This window comes from Camponotus floridanus, unplaced genomic scaffold (genome assembly GCF_003227725.1).
Source record: "Camponotus floridanus strain SB8 unplaced genomic scaffold, Cflo_v7.5 scaffold183, whole genome shotgun sequence".
NCBI classification, from domain to species: Eukaryota; Metazoa; Arthropoda; class Insecta; order Hymenoptera; family Formicidae; genus Camponotus; species Camponotus floridanus.
The window spans coordinates 211,752-230,909 of NW_020229307.1; the positions used below are offsets into that span (position 1 = coordinate 211,752).

Genomic DNA, 19,158 nt, shown 5'->3' on the forward strand with positions numbered 1-19,158 from the left:
CCGCGCGCTTCTAATACACTTAAGTGTGAGTCCAAGAAGCAGATTTCGATATTCTCTGTACGTCAGCCACTCCTCGGGCGATCGGGATGAGATTTAAACGGTAGTGCCGCGAAATGGTGTAGAATTTTATGCAAAAAGAATGAAATCGCTATCGCGTCCGGAAGTCCAGATATAAATTGGCCGTTTTTCGTCTGTGCGCGGACGGTCGAAATCGTGCACGACACCGCGCATGTTGCCTGCCTCTCTCGCGCGATATTCACTGTAACGCGGCGAGTAAAATGGCAGGCCGAACGTAATCGTTCGATTGATTAAATACTTATATATACCGAACGAAAGATGAATCGGAATGCAATCGTTCGATTAATTAATTAAATATTTATATATATTGAATAAAAAGGCGAGTCGGAATGTAATCAGTCGAATAGTGAATTTAATATTCATATATACATATCAAACGAAAAGATGAATCGGAATGCATTCGATTAATTCGTTAAATATTTAAAAATAGAAAATAACATTTTTAAATCAAAGATTATAATTTTCTTAAAGTAGAATTAAATAATTATTCTTGAGGTGACAATTACAATATTAAAATAAGACTATAATATTGTTGAAATTTAAAATTATTGAATTCTTCGAAGAAGATTATAAATTGTTGCGTATATACAAAACAATTAACGTGTTAATTTAAGTATATAAGTTTTGATTTGACACTTATTTTTTTTGTGTATGCATAATAAATAATAAATGATAATCTCATTAAGATCAATCAATCATCTTTAAATACCGGCTAGATCCATATAACATGTTCTTTTGTTTTTCTTCTTTTTTTAACTCGGAGTAAATCTGTAACTTGAGATCGATATGCTAATATTTGAATTAATCATTGTATCTCGTAGCCCGCTTCGCGTTGCACGATCGATGGCGCATCCATCCAACTAGGTATCCTAGTTTAAAGCTCGATTATTAATTTCAAGCAGACCTGGTTCGGAAACTGAAAGTTCATTTAACGTGGTAATTGATTAAGCTCGCGCTAGAATACATAATATATCGGAAGCTCGCAAGTTAAGTGCACATGCGTGGCATATGAAGATTGCACTCTACAAAATTGCAACGCCGAGTTCACCGGAAAAGATCTATCCTAACGAAATTCGAGTTCTCGAAGAACGTTGCGCGATAACATAATGGGCGCTTCGAAGAAGGGTCGAAAACGTATGCACACGCGAACTTGGAACGAGAAGGACGACGAAAACGATTGTCGTTACATGTATTACCCGCCTCGCCTGCGTCTTGAATCCTCTTCCGAGAGTAACGGGAGGAGGATTCAACCGTCGTAGCTCGGGTTGAATTTTTCGCTCCGATGGAAGCGCACTTAGCCGTAGGCGGTTTAGACACGAGGGAGGAGACGTGGGGTCAAAAGCCAGGGACGGATATAGAATATTTTCGAGAGACTATTGTGAAATCGAACATTAAATTTCACACTGAATCAAAAATTGAAATGACACGAAAGTGAATTTATTCGTCGGGATAAAAAAATTATGTTGGCGATAATAAATAACATTGACTTTGCGATTTAAATTTTTCGCACTTTATAATCTGTTATAAGAGGTGATATTTCATGTTTCGAAAATAAATTTCATCAAAAATCGATCAAATATATGTATAATCAAAGATGAAAAAATTAATCAAATGGTAAAGAAACGAGACTATGCTTCTACACGTCCGTCCCTGGTCGAAATGAAGCAGAATAAAGTAAAAAGGGAGCACAAGGAAGGAAGGAGGTGGAGAAGATCCGTGAAAATGCTGGAAATCTTTAATCGCTGTGGCGACAATTTGTGAAACGCTCGACGAATGGCGACTTTTTTTTAAAACCGGACGAAATAAAATTTTTAGTTTGCTCTCCAACATTTATTACTCCAATAATTGGGACAATCTTAAAAATTATAGACGCATAATCGATTATAAGTATCAAGGGTATAAATGTTTAATTTCTTCGCCCAAAGATAGGAAAAGGACTCGTAACTCATAAATTTTTATTCGTGCATCTTTAATAGTCCTGCTCTTAAAATAAGAAATAAATTCCTAGACATGTATGCGACACTTGCATCCTCGCTCACATCGAGTTTTCAAATAGATGCGGCGAGAAAACCAGTTAGAGATAGCGGCTGATTTACATCTTACCTCACTGGAATCTCACTGGAATACGATTACACTTTCAACGTCGAACTTTCGTCAGTTTCGCTTCCGGGTAGACTGTAAAATAAAGTTATGCATACGATGGATCGCGATAGAGCACGACGTTAAGCTTCAACATTCGCGATCGTAAAAGAAACGGACGTTCGGTGATTTCGGTTACTCGTTGAAATCGCGTGAGCGTTCACGCGTGAGCTTCGCACGATTTAACGATTCCCAGCGAAATTGCGCGGAATTTACGCCAAGTAACATGCAAATTTCTGCCGACTTTGTCCGTGTGAGAAGACGTTAGATTTCTGCGCGTTTCGATATTTAATGCCCCTATCGAAATTACAAAAAATAAATTGCGGCTTTACCGCAAACGTAAATTAACTATAATCGATTTCTTACACGAAATTAATTTAGTTTTTTATATCTAATGCAAAGTGCAGAATAGAAATTCACAGTTAATTCTTTTACCCTCTTTAATTTCAGACTTTTAATCACTTAAAAAAATACAAATTGTGCACATTATATTAAATCTTTCATGAGAACATTTTTTTTAAATAAAGGAAAAATATATTCATAAAAAAATATTTTATGGAAAAATATTAAAAATCTATCAATAATACTATCTTAATCAAAACTTGACAAATCTTAAAAAATGAAAAAAATAATATAGATCACTAAGCGATCATTAGTCGATACAAACGAGCGAATGAGGCAGCTCAGGAAAGGGAGAAATGAGAAGTAAGATCCCTAAGATCCCTCTTTTATTGGCACAAATGGCAATTAGCTCGAGAGCCCCACGAGCGTCTGGCGAAAAAATAATTAAAACACATCATTTCATCATCTCCTTTAGACCTAACGAACCTTCAGGGTCTCTTTGCGACCCTGTTACAGCACATCCCCATGTAACATCCCCATTACAAGACAAGCAGCAAATTAATTGCACATCTAGCAGCGCGCTTGTTGCGCATCGACGTGTGCATTCGACTATGTATATGAATATATACTAAAAGTAATGGAATCATGAATAGCACGTGTGTGAGAAATGCTATAAACACGAGAGGTTTGGCTGATTGCCAATCAATGTTAACATGCCTTCGTGATTCTAAAAGATCCTCCAAATATTAGATAGAAATGCAAACAAAACGCATTCTAATTCGATATCGATCAACAGATTTCTCTCGCGCGACGAAAATAGGAGATTGATCGAAGAGATCGGATAATAAGCAGAATTAATGAATCGACATTTCAAAATCGTACGAGGCTAATTACTCTCGCAAAATACATAATATTTCCAATACAACAACGAGTTAAAACCTAATCGAATAATAATTGAAAGGATAAACTTTGCATATTATTGAGCGTAGAGGATATATCCGTAAATTTCCCGGAACGAGAGATATCCGGTTAAGAGAACTCGAATTTCGAGTGTACGATTCGCGGCGTTCGATTATGTTCGTTTGCTCTAGCACGTTTAACGTGCGTTTAAATGCGTGGAATTTACGCCTGCTCCTCAACGGTAGGGTAAATTCCGGCGATAACAATGGTTTGCACCATCGGCATGCTCGTCCTCGCGAAGCGAAATTACATATTCGCGTGCGAGACCACCGCCGATATTTGTCCGCATCAAACGATGCAACGCGCGGCAAGATGATGGCACGAGAGCGGCAATCATCGTTAACATTGCCGCGCGCGATAATTAGAGCAACAATAAACGCCAGCTGCACACGATTGTCGATGACCGTACACTGTACGGCACTTTGCTGCCCCCCGTTAAATCTAATACGCATCCTAATTTATATCCAGGCGGTGTGCAAGCATAATTGTATAATGTATGCGTGTCGATTGCGTTTGCGTGCAAATTTTCTTTCGTGTGCTCGAAATATAAAGTATTATCGTATATACGTAATAAAATATTATAAAGACAAATCTTTTTTAAATGCAATCAATATTTAATATTTAAAAAATTTAATGTAAAAATGCTCTGCACACACATAAATGTATAGAGAGAGAGAGAGAGAGAGAGAGAGAAAGAAATATAAATATTTACATAAAATACTATATTATATTTTTTTCTTTTCATAATGTTATTTTTGAAAAAAGAAAATCAACTAATCACAACTTACATATTACATTTAGATTATGTATCTCTCTTTAATTATTTAATTTTCGGAAAAACGTAACAAATATAATTTGTTATTTCTCGAGATGTACATATTTATATAAAATGCCATATTATATTTTTTCGTTAGCATAATGATATTTCATGATTTTATTTGAAAGAAAAAAATTAATTCTAATCAATATATATATTAGATTATGTCTCTTTAATTAATCTCAATTTTCATAAAACCGTAATAAAAAATACAATTAAAAAATTGAATGAATCTTTTGCGTGCGCTCTTCTGATTTTATATTTGCCACATCGCTAGAGCCTCTTTATTTCTCGTTTTAATATTCCGCAAATAACGAAATAATATCGGGGATACGGCACGCGCATTCGCAAAGGTACACAAACGGCGATAAATTGTCAGCGATAATTCTAATAGTATAGTCGTTTATGTCGATCGCGGGAACGACGGTGGTCCTTCGTCTGCGATGGGATTAATGCCGCACGACGGGGATTTATCGGTGCTTAGTCATTCGTGAAACTTGAGTGTAACTTGGGAAATTCGCCAGCGCGAATTTATGGTCAGGCATGGACGGATATCTGAGAGATAGGTAAACCGGCGCCGGCATGTCTGCCAGCGAGCGAACGGTCCTAAACTCCCGCACGATAATTGCTCGGTTATGATAATCCCGGCGGCCGCCGCCGCCGCGTCGAGACGCGGCGGCACGTGATATGCATTTAAATTGCGTCTCGATATTAAAGCGAACGCGTGGATCCCATCGTCTAATGAATTTCGCGTACACAGCACGCGCCCTAAATTTGCAGACGTACTGGTGTGCGATGTATTCTCGAATGGAACGTATATACCATAATCTCTCATCGCGTCGACTCTCTAAGTCGACAGTAAACAGATGCTAATTTATTAAAATTCGAGTGAGAAAAAAACTTCATTCTCAATTTAGTACAAATATGTCATTTTGTTACGATGATCCTGCGAGCGACGCGTAAATAATTTTGTTCAATTTACTCTGTAACGGGATAAAAAAATCTGAATTTTGTATAGACGTTACATAACGGAAATTTAATTTAAGAGAGTTTCAACAATGATTTATGAATATTTGCAATTTGCAACAAATTTAATTGTATATTAATTTCATTATTTTGTCGCGAAAAAACTGCAAATTTATTTTGATATATTTTCCCTTCTATTTCTATACGATTCATCTGCTAATGTGCTGTAAAACACAAGTGGAGTATTAGAGCATGCATGAATTTTCTCATGCTTAAACGCGGCTCTTTTGACCATTTTAAGAGCATTCAGTGGGTTACGTACAAAAGAATAGTAGCTATGACACGTCCCGACTCTTGTATTCCGGCCATGTGGCGTCGTAATAAAGTTACATTCTTTCTATTTGTGAGACTACTTCGAGACCACCCAGAAGACACCGGCGGAATAACAAGCCAGAGTTGGGAGACACTGTGGATTTTAATACGTGTATCCGCGCGAGCGCGGAAACGACCGAATTGTGCGTCTCTAATTTGACTTGTTGCAATAATCCGTGAACGGTAGAGAAACTCGGGAAATAATGTTAACGATTTTCGAGCCCACCTCACCCCCGAGAGAGGATTCTCTTTATCGAGTGAGATATTAAATCTCATTAACGATGAGATTCCTGCCCGACGCGCGGCACCGTCTGCTTGCTAAAATTAAATCCATGTAAATTTCAATTTTCCACGCGAGAACAAATTGAAGCGCGAGCGAAAGAGCAGCTCCAAAGTTTTTAATCGAGCTGCGAAAATCTCCAAAGTATTTAATAAAAGCGCGCGGGCAAAAATTATCGTATTTATATCATTTATCATTATCAAATTATTGCATTTACATTAATTAATTAAATTTTGACAGTAAATTTATGCCAAATGTAAATAATCTTTTTCTCTACGTATATACGTATATTTTGCACAATGCAGCATTTATTCTGCCACTGCATGCACTCTCATGCGCGCTAGAGATTAAAGTGGAAATTAATTTTCTAGATTTACATACATATTTAAGAATGTAAGTATCGCGCCGAGCGTGCTGCTTGGTTGCGTTACGTTCAAAGACGCATCTGGCAGAAATTAAACGCAGCTCTCGAGGACCTCGCAAATCTCGCGCGTTTCCGCTTACTTCTGCGCTTACTTCTACTATAACAAAGTCGGACGAGATTTTCCGCGCGCGCTGCTGCGCTTATTACATCCCTTTGTTCTTATACAACGATGTCACGTGCGACTTCTTACCGGAGGAGAGAGCAACATCTCTGGCTAATGCACTCTCCGTCATTCCACCTCCTTTTCCTTTTCCTGTTTTCTAAGAATCGGCGAAAATGCATTCATAAAACGCATTTGTATGCACAAGCCGCGGTGAATGTTATAGCTTCTCGCGAACAACGGCGGAAAGGGGACGAGGTGCGAATGGGGCTAATAATTTGTAGCAACGTGGCAAAACAGAATCGTAACCTTTCGGTTTCGTTCTTCCCTCGTGATCATGATTTTTCGGGTTATTACACTCGCAGTGCGAACCAAGAGACGAAGCGTGGATGGTTTGTGTAAACAACTTTTTCCGATTAAAATTAAAATTTGCAATTAAACACTCGTGTTACAATTTCCGACGAAATCGAGATGCGCCACGAAATTATAACCGCACTTGATGGAATGCAGCTGTACTTCAAAAGTTATTTATTATCTGCTATAGAGATGGGGTTATTCGTAATAAAAACAAAATAATTGTCTCCTTTTTTTTAAAATAATACGTAAATACTTAACCATCTTTTATCAATTTTATGTGAGATAAAAAATATGAGAAAGAATCTTGTGAGATTTTAAATTTAAACAATTTTATGTTTACATTTTTTTTAATTTATTAAATTCCTGAAAATTGCTTACTATTAAACTATTAAGATTTGACCTAAAAATTTTTTCATACTTGTAAAAAAAAGTTTATATAATTTATATAAAATATATATTATTATCATATTTTAATTGAATTATTTCAAGAATAATTATCAATAATTTCTAATTAGCATTACTACAAATATTATCTCACGCAAACAGTATTGTTGGCACAATTTTTAAAAAATGCCATCAATGATGCTAATAAACCAATATAAAAGTTTCTGCGAAACAGACAGATTGCTCATTAAGCGCGAGGAAACGGATAAACAAAATGCCACGTACAAGGCACATTTTCTCAAAAAAAGCGCCCCATTCGTTGCCAAGACTCAATCATTAACAGCCGGCAACGGTATTCTTCATGGCCGACTGTGTTTTTGTATTCGTTTCAATGGTACGCCAGATTCTCCGAGAAAAAAAATAAATGTTTGTTCACATTCTCGGTCCTGTACCGCTTCATCTCCGACACAAATGCGAGAAATTGTTCATACTCCTGAAACGCGGCCCAATTCGCTGCTGCTCTATTATGAACGAACGTGATACAGTAATTTTTTAATGCAAAATTTCCAAAGATAAATAGAGAATACGTAGCATCCTTTGGCTTTGGCTATTTTAGTACAAATTACTTTATCACATAAGACAAAGTCTTCACTATTAAATAATTAAGAATCGACTTAAGACTTTTACTGTATATGTAAAAAACTCCAAAATTATATAAAGTGTATATTATTATTATATTTTTGCTAATTGAATCTCCAAAATAATTTGAAAAATAATTCTCAATGATTTCTAATTATCATTATTATAATTATTATTTCATGCAAAAACAAGCTTAATTCAAATGATAATGAAATACTATTCCATGCATCCATGAATAAATGTTAATAAAATCATATATCTATTTATTTATTTATATATTTATTTAAATATATAATTTATTTAAATATATAATTTATTTAAATATATATTTATTTATATATATTTAAAAATCCTAATTTATATAAAATTATTATTACTATATTTTTTTATAATTGAATAACTTCAAAAATAATTATCAATGATTTCTTCATATGATTATTATCACTACAAATATTATTTCACGCAAACAGGCTTGATTCAGATAATATTATTATCTCATGGATTCATAAACTATTAATAAGATTGTATATCTATTTATAAAATTATTTATATATTTATTTTTTTTCCTTCTGCTTTAAGTAATTTTACTACCAATCATCCTAAACTCGCACTAAGGATCAAATAGCTGATCAATAGAATTTCCTATGATATGTGTGCTTGAGATTTCAGTATTTTAAAGATGAACCCTGACAAGCTTTGAACGATGCAAAACACCATGTCGTTAAAAAGTTTTCGAGACGTCGCTGAAGCAAATGTCGGCCTCTTCCAAACATTCCCGGGCAGTTTCGGATGACGGCGGAACAAGACCGACATGACACGATGGCGAAAAGAACGACGTGTCATAAAATCATCATCGCGATGATCATTATGGAAATTACGATGGTAATTGTCGGAATCGCGGTGAAGAAACGCGAAATGTGGCATATATATTCTCAAAGGCACGTCGAGGACCACGCAGTGACGATTTGCGTGTGGCAATTTTCATTTCATTATATCTTAGTCCCCCTGCTCGCATCAACTCCTCCCCAATGTGCCCTTCTCGCCTTGTTATGCACCACTTCGGGAATAACGTGCGCGGATTTTTAACGGCCACTTTATATACACGGGTCGAAAGATTGCTTCCCCTCCTCTCGTTACAGACGTTATCCCGTTGTTACGACACACGGTATTTTTTCTCCGGACTACGAAACACCGTGCACAAGTTCGTTCCGTTCATTAGGAGTTCGAGTAAAACCTCATTAATTTAATAGAGCCCGGTGCGAGTGACGATTAAACATGCGTCTACGTTAATCCAACATCTCAAAGTTTCATATTTACGTAATGAATAATATAATATTGTTTCTCCAACGCACTATCTTTTCAAGAATTTGATATAGTAACATAAAGTTTGTCAAGCTTTTAATTTTAAATTAAATCTAAGTAATTATGCAAACATTTCGTAAAAAGAAAGTATCTGCAAGTGCGCAAATAGCATTAGATATAAACAAAGTTTTTCTTTTATCATTTAATTAATTCACATATGTATTATTATTGTGAAAAATGCCATTTCCTTCGCGCGCGAAGATAATTTTAAATTTATTATAATAAATAATTTTAAACTTGATAATATTTGCATAATAAATATTAAAATATCTAATAATCTAAAAATACGATATTAAAATATCTAATAATCTGTGCTAATTAGATATAGCTATCGAAGATTGACATTGATTAGACATATTTAATCACGTCAACAATAGTTTATTACGATAAACACAATGTGCCATCAGCCATCATATCGTAGATGGAACTCGATTAATCTCAAGCACGCCATTCTCACGTTTACATCGGCAAATGAAAGGAAAGGAGAACGCACTCGACTGTATGCCACAATAAGGTTGTACATGAGGGTAAGCATTTATTGCCAGGCACTTATTTTGAACGGTTTATCGCCAACGGTGGTGCTCCACAGGGCACTTTGCTCTTGACCCATTATAAACGTCGGGGAATTTTATTTATGTCGTTCGTTTCTATCCCTTCTCCTCTCCTCCTCTTCGCTCGACACGAACATCTGCGAATCTTTCGAAACTTTCGTAAAATCAAGAGTTCAGATAAATTAATTAATAAATTGAGAAACTGACAAGCATTATATAAATGGGAATTAAATGACTAAGCAATATATTTCATTTAATTCCCAACAATTAATAACTTCCGAAATATCTTATGCAAAAATTTAACGTTATAATTATGTGTATTAAATTATTAAATGCGTGTGTGAATGTAAAACTTTAAATTAAATTTAATTTAAATTATTACAAAAAGAATATTATAAAAAAATTTTATAAATTAAATTTAAATTATTACAAAAATAATATTATAAAAAAAATTTCGAAATTAACGTACTTTTCAAGGCTTTTTGACATATACATAATCTAAATAATAATGTCTCAAAAATTCTACGATAATCTATTTTGGAATTAAATAAGGATCGGTTGTTTTTAATTTTCTTAGGTATAAATTTGAAATTTATTGAAAAGTTTTGCGCGATCGCGACGCGTACGGATTAAAAAGTCTTCGTGTTTGCGCAAAACTTTAGCGCACAACGCTTCAAAGGGAACCAGCTACGAAGCCGCATGATAAATGCGCTCGTGATCGAGTCGGAGATAAATGAGGTAGGCGCGTGTGCACATGACGCGTGGGTGTCTGCGTACAGACTCGCTCCACTACGCATTTATACGCATACACAACTCTTTCTCTCTTTCTCTCCCTTCATTCTAGATTTATACATCTCTTTCTATATTCGTTTATAGATTACATTTAGATATATATACATATATATATATATATACTTCGGTCATGTATTTTTGCTCCAACTTTAACCGGAAATGGTTTCATTTTCTGCGATGTAAATGACTATATTAGATTTGAGAAAATTTATTACTTTATATATAATTAATAATTGGACCTTTATACCACGAGTTTTTAATCGTATCGTGTTTTTCCCGCAGATATGTTCTTGTAAATTGCAATCATCAATATCTTATATTGCTTATCACCAATATTTTAACCCAATATCTTATATTGCTTATCATCAATATTTTAACCCAGTTATTTTGATCGAGATTTTTATTCGAGTATAAAAAACATTGTTCAATATATTTAAAAAAAATCAATATTTTGTATAATGTAAACTCTTCAGTAAATTTTATAAATTTCGGATATATTATATTTAATATTAAATTATCATTACCGTAATCATTTTCGCTTAAACATAATTAAAATTAAATATACGTAAAATTTAGATACTTAAATGTAAATCTAAATATTCAATATTCTCGTATCGCAATATTTAAAATATTCATTTTTTTTAAGTTAGGGGTATTTCATACATTTAAAATAATTATACAAAATTAATTATAAATTTCGAATAATTACACAAAATTAATAGATTTAATCGCGGATATAAATTGTAAGAAAATCCAAAAGTATATTTTATTTAAAGATAAATATTTTAAACACTAGAGGTCCGGGGAAAATAATCAAGATGAAAATAAACATGCGGAAAGATATTCTCATAAAAAGAAGTCCCCCTATATCTCGCTTCGTGACGAATGGCTTGATATGCATTAAACTACCAGCAGCTCCATGAAAACCCGTTTATCATTGTTTATCGTACACCTGGTTTCTCGGAATGATAAGCGTGGGTTGAATCATAATGATGCCAACGTACTTACCGAGGCAAATGCACTCGGCTAGTGGATACCGCGACTGCGTTGTAACGTATTTGCAATTGTGCCACACGATATTACGCATGTACGCTTTGAAATTACAGTATTGCGACTACAAATCTTGGAGACAGGAAGAAAACGACGAAACTCTATCAGACGGCCGTAACTTTCTTCCTTAAGTCGAACGGAAATTACGAATTTCCACTTGCCACTTCGCGTTGACCCTCAGCATCAATTATGTATCTCACTGCAGAATCCTTGCACGCAATCGTACACATCTCTTTCATGTGCAAAGTTACAAACTTTAACCTTTCAAACTGAATATTGTACTATTTGCTTTGTTAAGAAAAAATATAATACCGAAAAAAGTAATATAATAATTGACAATCGATAAAATATATAAGTTTGATTATTTTATATATAAGTTTGATTATTCGATTTTGACATTTCGTCTCGAAAAAATTGTAAGCAACAATTTATATTTTTTTGTTGCATTAAAAAAGTCATCTTGTTTAAATATCTTGTCGATAAATGCCTCATTCATTAAGCAAAATTTACTTGTTCAAAAAATATATCTAATTAATAAATTTTATTTGAGGAATGAAACTCACAAGACGCATATTTCTGATTACGTCGTATTAAAATTAACTTTAATAAAAATATAAATAGACTCGCATATATCATTCTAATTTTATCGATCAGTAATATGTCATAAAAATATCACGTCGCGACGCTATTAAGAAGTTTTGCACACTTTTCCCTTCTCCCCTCAGGCACAAGCACCGTTCGCATAAACCACAGGGAGAAGTTTGCAAGGAGGATTCGCGAACTCTCACCGAAGAGGTATCGTCGCCAACGCTGACGACACGACCAACTTCCGCGGTTATATCCGGGAGTGGCACCTTTGAAAATGAAGTATGCATTGGTATCGCAAAGCGATTCGCCGCGACGGATGCGCCGAAAATATCTATAAAATCGAAAGCCACTGAAGAAAATACGTAATACTTAATCGAGTTACGTGCGATCTCGAAACAGTAACTTGAAACATGCCACCGGATGCATCGGATGATCAATCAATGTCATTTAGAATTAGATAGTAATTGCAATTAAACTTTCATCCTTTATCCATATTATATTGAATCATTATATCATTACAAATTGTTTCTATAAAATTTGTCTTTAAATTTATAGAATAAATGTTACATAAATTATATTTTTTCTACAAATTTTTCATGCAAGAACAGAAAAATTATAAATATCTCGCAAAAACTGTAGTACACTTGCTGGAATTATATCACTTTAATGATATACACATAAAAAAATATTTATAAACATTATAAAATTAAAATTCTCGAAATCTGACATTCGACAAACAAAATTATGTTGAAAGTTTGGAGTAAAAATATTAAACATACCCAGCGTTACGAGGGCTAATTAATGAATTCTAAAGTTATATTTCAAACTGCATTTTAATTATAATCTCAATGTATTAAAATATAACCCCGATTATTATTTTATTCTTCAGAAATAAAATATTTCATTTTTTGTCGAATAACTAAATATAAAGTGATACATTTCGAGTCGAAATGTCTATATATTCTATACGTTCTCTCTTCGATATTTTCAAACAGATTCAACACAATTTTTCACTGTTTCAAGCTCGCACGCCAGAAATATTTTATTCGCAGATTGCACGAGGCAAAAATTATGAAATGTCACTGAAACTGACCGGACCAGCTTTATCTCCATGAAATACGCATCAGTGGCGGCGCGAAAACGGAAGGGCGAAACGCGCCATGCAAAAATGCAGATGTTCACCATGGCGAAATTCCAACGGGACACACGGCCATAACTGGAACGTTGCCTCATTCGGTCGATAGTAATTACATAGATGTATCCGAGAGAATTAAAGAGAAAAAGGTAAATAGATAGGATAGCGGATAAGAGACAAAGCGTAAACGATCTGACCTTTTAACTTGGCGGAGAACATTTAATTCTGTGACGCGATATACGATAAAATCATATTTACCTCTTCTCTCGTCTCATAGTTCATATAACAAATTGAAAACATTTGCTTTCGATGCGCATGGATCGCTTGTTTTGAGAACAATAAAAATAAAAAAAGATTAATGAGAACCTGATGTAAAAAAATATTAGAACGCCAATAAAGTTAAAATTTTTTTTAAAATTCTTTAATTATTAAAGAATTTATATAAAAGATTTATTATTTATTAATTACGAAAGAATTTTTTGTAAAGATTCTGCTTTTTTATTCCGTTTTCTGCACTAGCTTCTCATTAGCCTGTTTTTTCGTTGTGTGATATATGTTTGTTTTAATGCTTTAATCTCCTTCCGAGCAATGTACTCCGCGTCCATTCACCGCAATTGAATCTTAGCTTTTTATACGAAGGAAATAAATACTTAAACGCAAAGATCCGCATCTCGAGTCCGAAAAGAAGTGGAATAAAAGAAACGAGAATTTCTACAACTTGCTAAAGATCGTAGTGAATTAAGATGAACGACATGAAATGATACGAAATAAATTTTTAATACGTTAAGTAGTGTGTTAACATGTAAATTATGTAAAAAAATATTATATCAAAAAATATAATATTACAATTATTAATTAATAATTATTCATTACTACTTATGAAACGATTGTATCTGTAGAAAATTACACGTTTACTGTATAAAGAATCAACTACATATTAATATAAAAATATTAATATAAAAATATTATTTATTTTAAAAAAATTTCAATTATATATATTTATTATCTCGTATCATATACATCAAACATCTTAATTATTCGATCAATTTTTATATTTTTAATGTATCTTTTTAATATATCCTTTTTAAAATGTTTCGCAAATTCATTAATCTATACTCGCGCAACATTTAACGTTACGAATATATTAATTAATTATACTTAATTATCGCGCCTCGTAGAAATTCAATCGAATTCGCATAACGCAAGATTACTTTCGATATATGCGAGAGAGACCTCGTAGAAAAATACGACAATTTTAACCGCGAGTCGCGCGCTTTCCAGTGAATTCCTGCAATTTTCATCGAAATGCATCAATCACAGTAATTTCGTCCGATATTTCTCCGCCGTGTAAACGCGTGTAACTGCACCTGCGCGCCGCAAAATATATAACGTGGAGAGATAGTTTTCGAGCGGATCGTGTCAATTTTCAGCACGCCAAAGGTAAATAAGTATCCGGGCTTTTCTCGGCGAATTTCGCGGATATATTGGATCTGACATAACACGCGCGCGCGATATTTGCGCAATATGTTGTACAAATATTCATTTTATATATCGACGCGTTTTCGGAGCTTATTCGACGCGCCAATAGCAGCGAGTCGCTTAATGGTGCGGTATTTGCGTCTGGACCACGAGTCTATAAACGTCATGTGTATTATTACTCGCGATGTAAATGCATCGTAATGTGTCGACCATCGGTACGAGGGGTTACGCTCTCGAAACGTAAACGTTGCGCGGACGCGCATTTATAACGTGTTAAAATGTAATCTCGCCGAATAGACATTGTCATCCAACGACCGTTATTCAAATCGCGACACGACGGAGGACACGGAAATGGATGTGATCAGGGCTTAATCGATTTCGTTCTTGTCTACGGTTGCGCCCGGCCTTTAACACATACGCGGGATACATCGGGAAACGGCATTATTAACTCACTATGTAGCTTAATGCGATTTCAATGTAACGCTTTGTACATTCCTATCTCAATTTATATCGATTCCCGCGTAAATCGCATTTCTATCGCGAGCTATTTTTTAAAATAAAATTGTACCGAGAGCTAACGTGTCTCTCTATCCAATTAATTAACGCAATTTTTTCAATACGATACCGTGTATATTTCCCTTTCATTCGCATTAATTTACGAAATGTACTACGATTGCGCGCGATTTGTATTTTTATATAAAAATCAATTTTAAAATTATTCATACATGGTTAAAAATCAAAAAATGAAAAAATATATTAATATTATGCAAGATGAGAATATATAAATATTATGCAAAACATGGATAAATTTATTATTTATAATTATTTATTACTAATTGAATAGATTTACTAATCGATCTTTAAATTATTTACAATGTCATTAAAAATGAAAGAATAAAATGAGAATGAGTATTAATATTCCTTGTGCAAAATTTTGATAAAAACTAATAAAAACTAATAATTTATTACTAATTGAATAAATTCATTAATCATAAACCAATTTCCAAATTATTTATAAAATCGTTAAAAATGAAAGCATAAAATACAGAAAAAATGTATTAATATTCATTCCTGCAATTTATGCAAAACTATAATAAATAAAAACACTAATGATTTATTACTAATTGAATAGATTTATTAATCATAAATCAATTTTCAAATTGTTTATAAAATTGTTAAAAATGAAAGAATAAGATTAAAATGTACTAACATTCCTCGTGTAAAATTCTGATAAATAAAATCATTAAAAAGTACACGCAATTCATAAAAGAATGCTCGGAGCGAATAAAGTTTACTGATTATTTTTGATAGTAATCGAGTCGAAGCTCGATATCGCGTTGCCAGGCACGATACAAACGAGTTAACGAGTGGATTGCTCGTTTTTGTTCGCGTAACATGTTCGTAACTTCCTACACACTGCACAGGCCGAGTGCACGACTCGTCTCAAGAACCATGATATGGATGCGGATAAGGCACGTTTGGCGCGATGAATACTCGAGAATACAACGTGCTGTTTTTTACCCTCCACGAAAAAGCTCACTCTTGTTGCGCGTCTGCTCGTTGAAAGATCACAAGGGACGATTCGAGTTTCTCGCAAATTTCACAAACTTGGGGAAACTTTTTTATCTCGACACATTATGTGTACTAGAGATAGTACAAAATAATAGACAATAATAGGCAAAAATTATTAAATATATTATCAATAATAATATATTATTAATAATATATTTAATAATTAATATATCAATAGCGTAAATAATATAAATAATAAATAGTACATTAAATAATATGAGTCGTATGGGATATATGAATAATGTAAACAGTACATTAAATAACATCGTACAATATGATCTCTCGAATAAGACGAGCAATGACGATTAATGGAAACATTCCAAAGTAGGACAAACGATTTCTTTATATGCCGCGATATCTCGAGCTTAGTTTATTATACTGCAACAGAATATTCTCCGAATATGAAACTTTTTACACAGGTACGCATGTGTGCGTAGACGTGGAAAATTGGCGCGCTTTCGAGAACTCATGTCACAGAACAACGATATTCGAAATTTTCTACGAGGAATATTAGTACATTTTCACTTTATTCTTTCATTTTTTACGACTTTAAAAACAATTTGAAAATTGATTTATGATGAATAAATCTATTCAATTAGTAATATCCTGCTAAATCTATTCAATTAATAATAAACTATTACTAAATCTATTCAATTATTAAATAATATCCTCCGAGTAGGACAAGTGAACTTTGTATGTGCGTACGTGTATGCGCGCGCTTCCGAAAATTCGCGCCACAAATTGAAAAGTTGGAGCTTTCGAAAACTGGAGCCGAACAGCAGGATAACGAGGCGATAATATTTTCCGAATAGACACTAGCGCATGTGTGGGCGCGCTTCGAGAGAGCAAAAAAGACGCGAGAAAAGGAAGAAAAATACAAGGCGATCGACAATATCTCTTTTTCATGCACTGTGAAATTGGCGCGGATCTCGGAGTACGCTTTCGGGAGAAATGTCCTACCTTCAATATTACGAAGTCCATGTCCGGCGACTCCGTCCTGTCCGTTGATGATGATCCTGACGATCCCGCGTATCCGTGTATACGTGGCAGGGCTGTAATGCGCAGTAATGCGATGTAATGACAGAGGCGGCGCCGAGGAAAACAGTCACAATCAACAACGATGTACAAGAACGATCGAACGCGCGACACTCGTCACTGCCGATTCTCGTTTCTTCGCCGGATCGAGAGCAATGCACTCGCGCGGAACGCGATGCCAGATCATCACCCCCGCGGATCCGTCATCATCGTCGTTCGTTTCGTCGCGATCGTTTCTCACACGAATTTCCAAGGCCGAGAATCGCGTCTCTTTATCGCACGCGGGTCCCGTATCGCGTATAGAGATAAAAATGCACAAACGGGCGACGTAGCACGATTCGAAACCGGCGAAGAAACTTCCGACCACTGCGCGCGGCGACTCAGAGTAGACTGAAGCGAGCGCCGGTTTGGAGTACGGAGTAGGGGAGCGCGCCGGGAGGGGGCGCGCGCGTGCGACGAAGACGGACGCGCGAGATTTAAAAGAGAGAGATAGAGAGAGAGAGGTAGAGCGTGAGAGAGGAATCGTTCAAGTGCGGCGAAAGAGAAAGAGAGGATTATTTCGAAATCGGAACAGGCGTAGATTCGAGCGAGAGAGGACAAAATATAGCGCGCTATATCTTGCATCGATGCAAGTAAAATGGACAGGAGTTTATTATAGAGAAGCGTATCGTGTCTCGCAATTTTCGCACTTTTAAGAAATTTCGAGCTTTACGAGATTGGCGTTTAATTCATGACGATTAGAGAAAAATAACGATCTGTATTAATTGCTTAAATAAAAAACGAGGATTAGTATTCCCTTTTCATAAAATATAACACTTTTATTCGCAGAGAAATAAACTAAAATTTTTTTTCTTTTTGTATACATATGAATGTCGATAAAAACGCGTTTGAATTGAATAAAAATCGTAATCCAGTTTCACGTTCGCGATAGAATCGATGAACCCCCCCCCAAAAAAAAAAGAGCATACAATGGCTCGCGAATTAAACGCGAGAATACTCGTTTGAAGTGCAATGACGATCAACGATATGGCGATAAAGGAGCGGAAGTCTCGGAAGAATCGACACTCCCGCGTGTCGAAGCATTGTCGGATTCTCATTAGAGAACCCTAGAGTAGTATATATAAACGGGGATGATAAAAAATTCCATTAGATTTTACCGGGCGCAGGAGGCTGCGGGGATCTCGCGTTACGGAATGAGAAAAACCGCAACATGTGGTTTCCTATCTGACGGCGCTTCCGCAATTTCAGCGAGGAAAAGCCGCGGGAAATGTGCCACGTCGCGCCGCGGGAAAACAGCGAGGGAGAGCGAGGAGTGAGCGGGGTGGGGGAGGGCAAGGGGTTGAAAAAGGCGCGGTGGAAACGAGCCGACCGTGGTGGTTGCGAGGCGGCAAAGTCGGCGCGCGTTTGAAAGAAGGACCGAAGGACCCTCCCAGGGAGGAGACGAGAGAGACGAGGAGGATGCGAAGGACATGAGAGGATAGAAAGGTAAGAGAAGGAAGAGAAGAAGGAGGAAAAATGCCGAGGGACTCTCTTTTGCCGCGTTACAATGCACCCTGCACCCGGCGTGACCACTGTTTCCCCGTCCCTTTCTCGCCCCCGCTCGCCTTTTTCTCTCTCTAGTTCTCTCTCGGGTGCGGCGGGGATGTTCCCCGACGACACACGTATCGCGAGTGTCCGAGCTGCACTATGACAGATAGGATATGCTGCTATTGTCGCGAATAAAGTTTTTTATCGCG

General features: G+C 35.4%; 1 protein-coding gene across 2 annotated transcripts in view; it reads right to left on the minus strand.

Annotated features, from left to right (window-relative positions):
• The window catches only part of LOC105254991 (PDZ domain-containing protein 4), a 212,719-nt gene extending 194,656 nt beyond the window's left edge, over nt 1-18,063 (minus strand). The window contains exon 1 of one of the 2 annotated variants that reach the window (XM_025407673.1): nt 17,348-18,063. In XM_025407673.1, coding sequence (XP_025263458.1) covers nt 17,348-17,368 — 21 coding nt within the window. In that variant the 5' untranslated portion in view covers nt 17,369-18,063. The remainder of the gene's footprint in view (nt 1-17,347) is intronic. The other variant, XM_025407674.1, reaches the window with a different exon arrangement.
• Between the last annotated feature and the right edge of the window lie 1,095 nt (nt 18,064-19,158).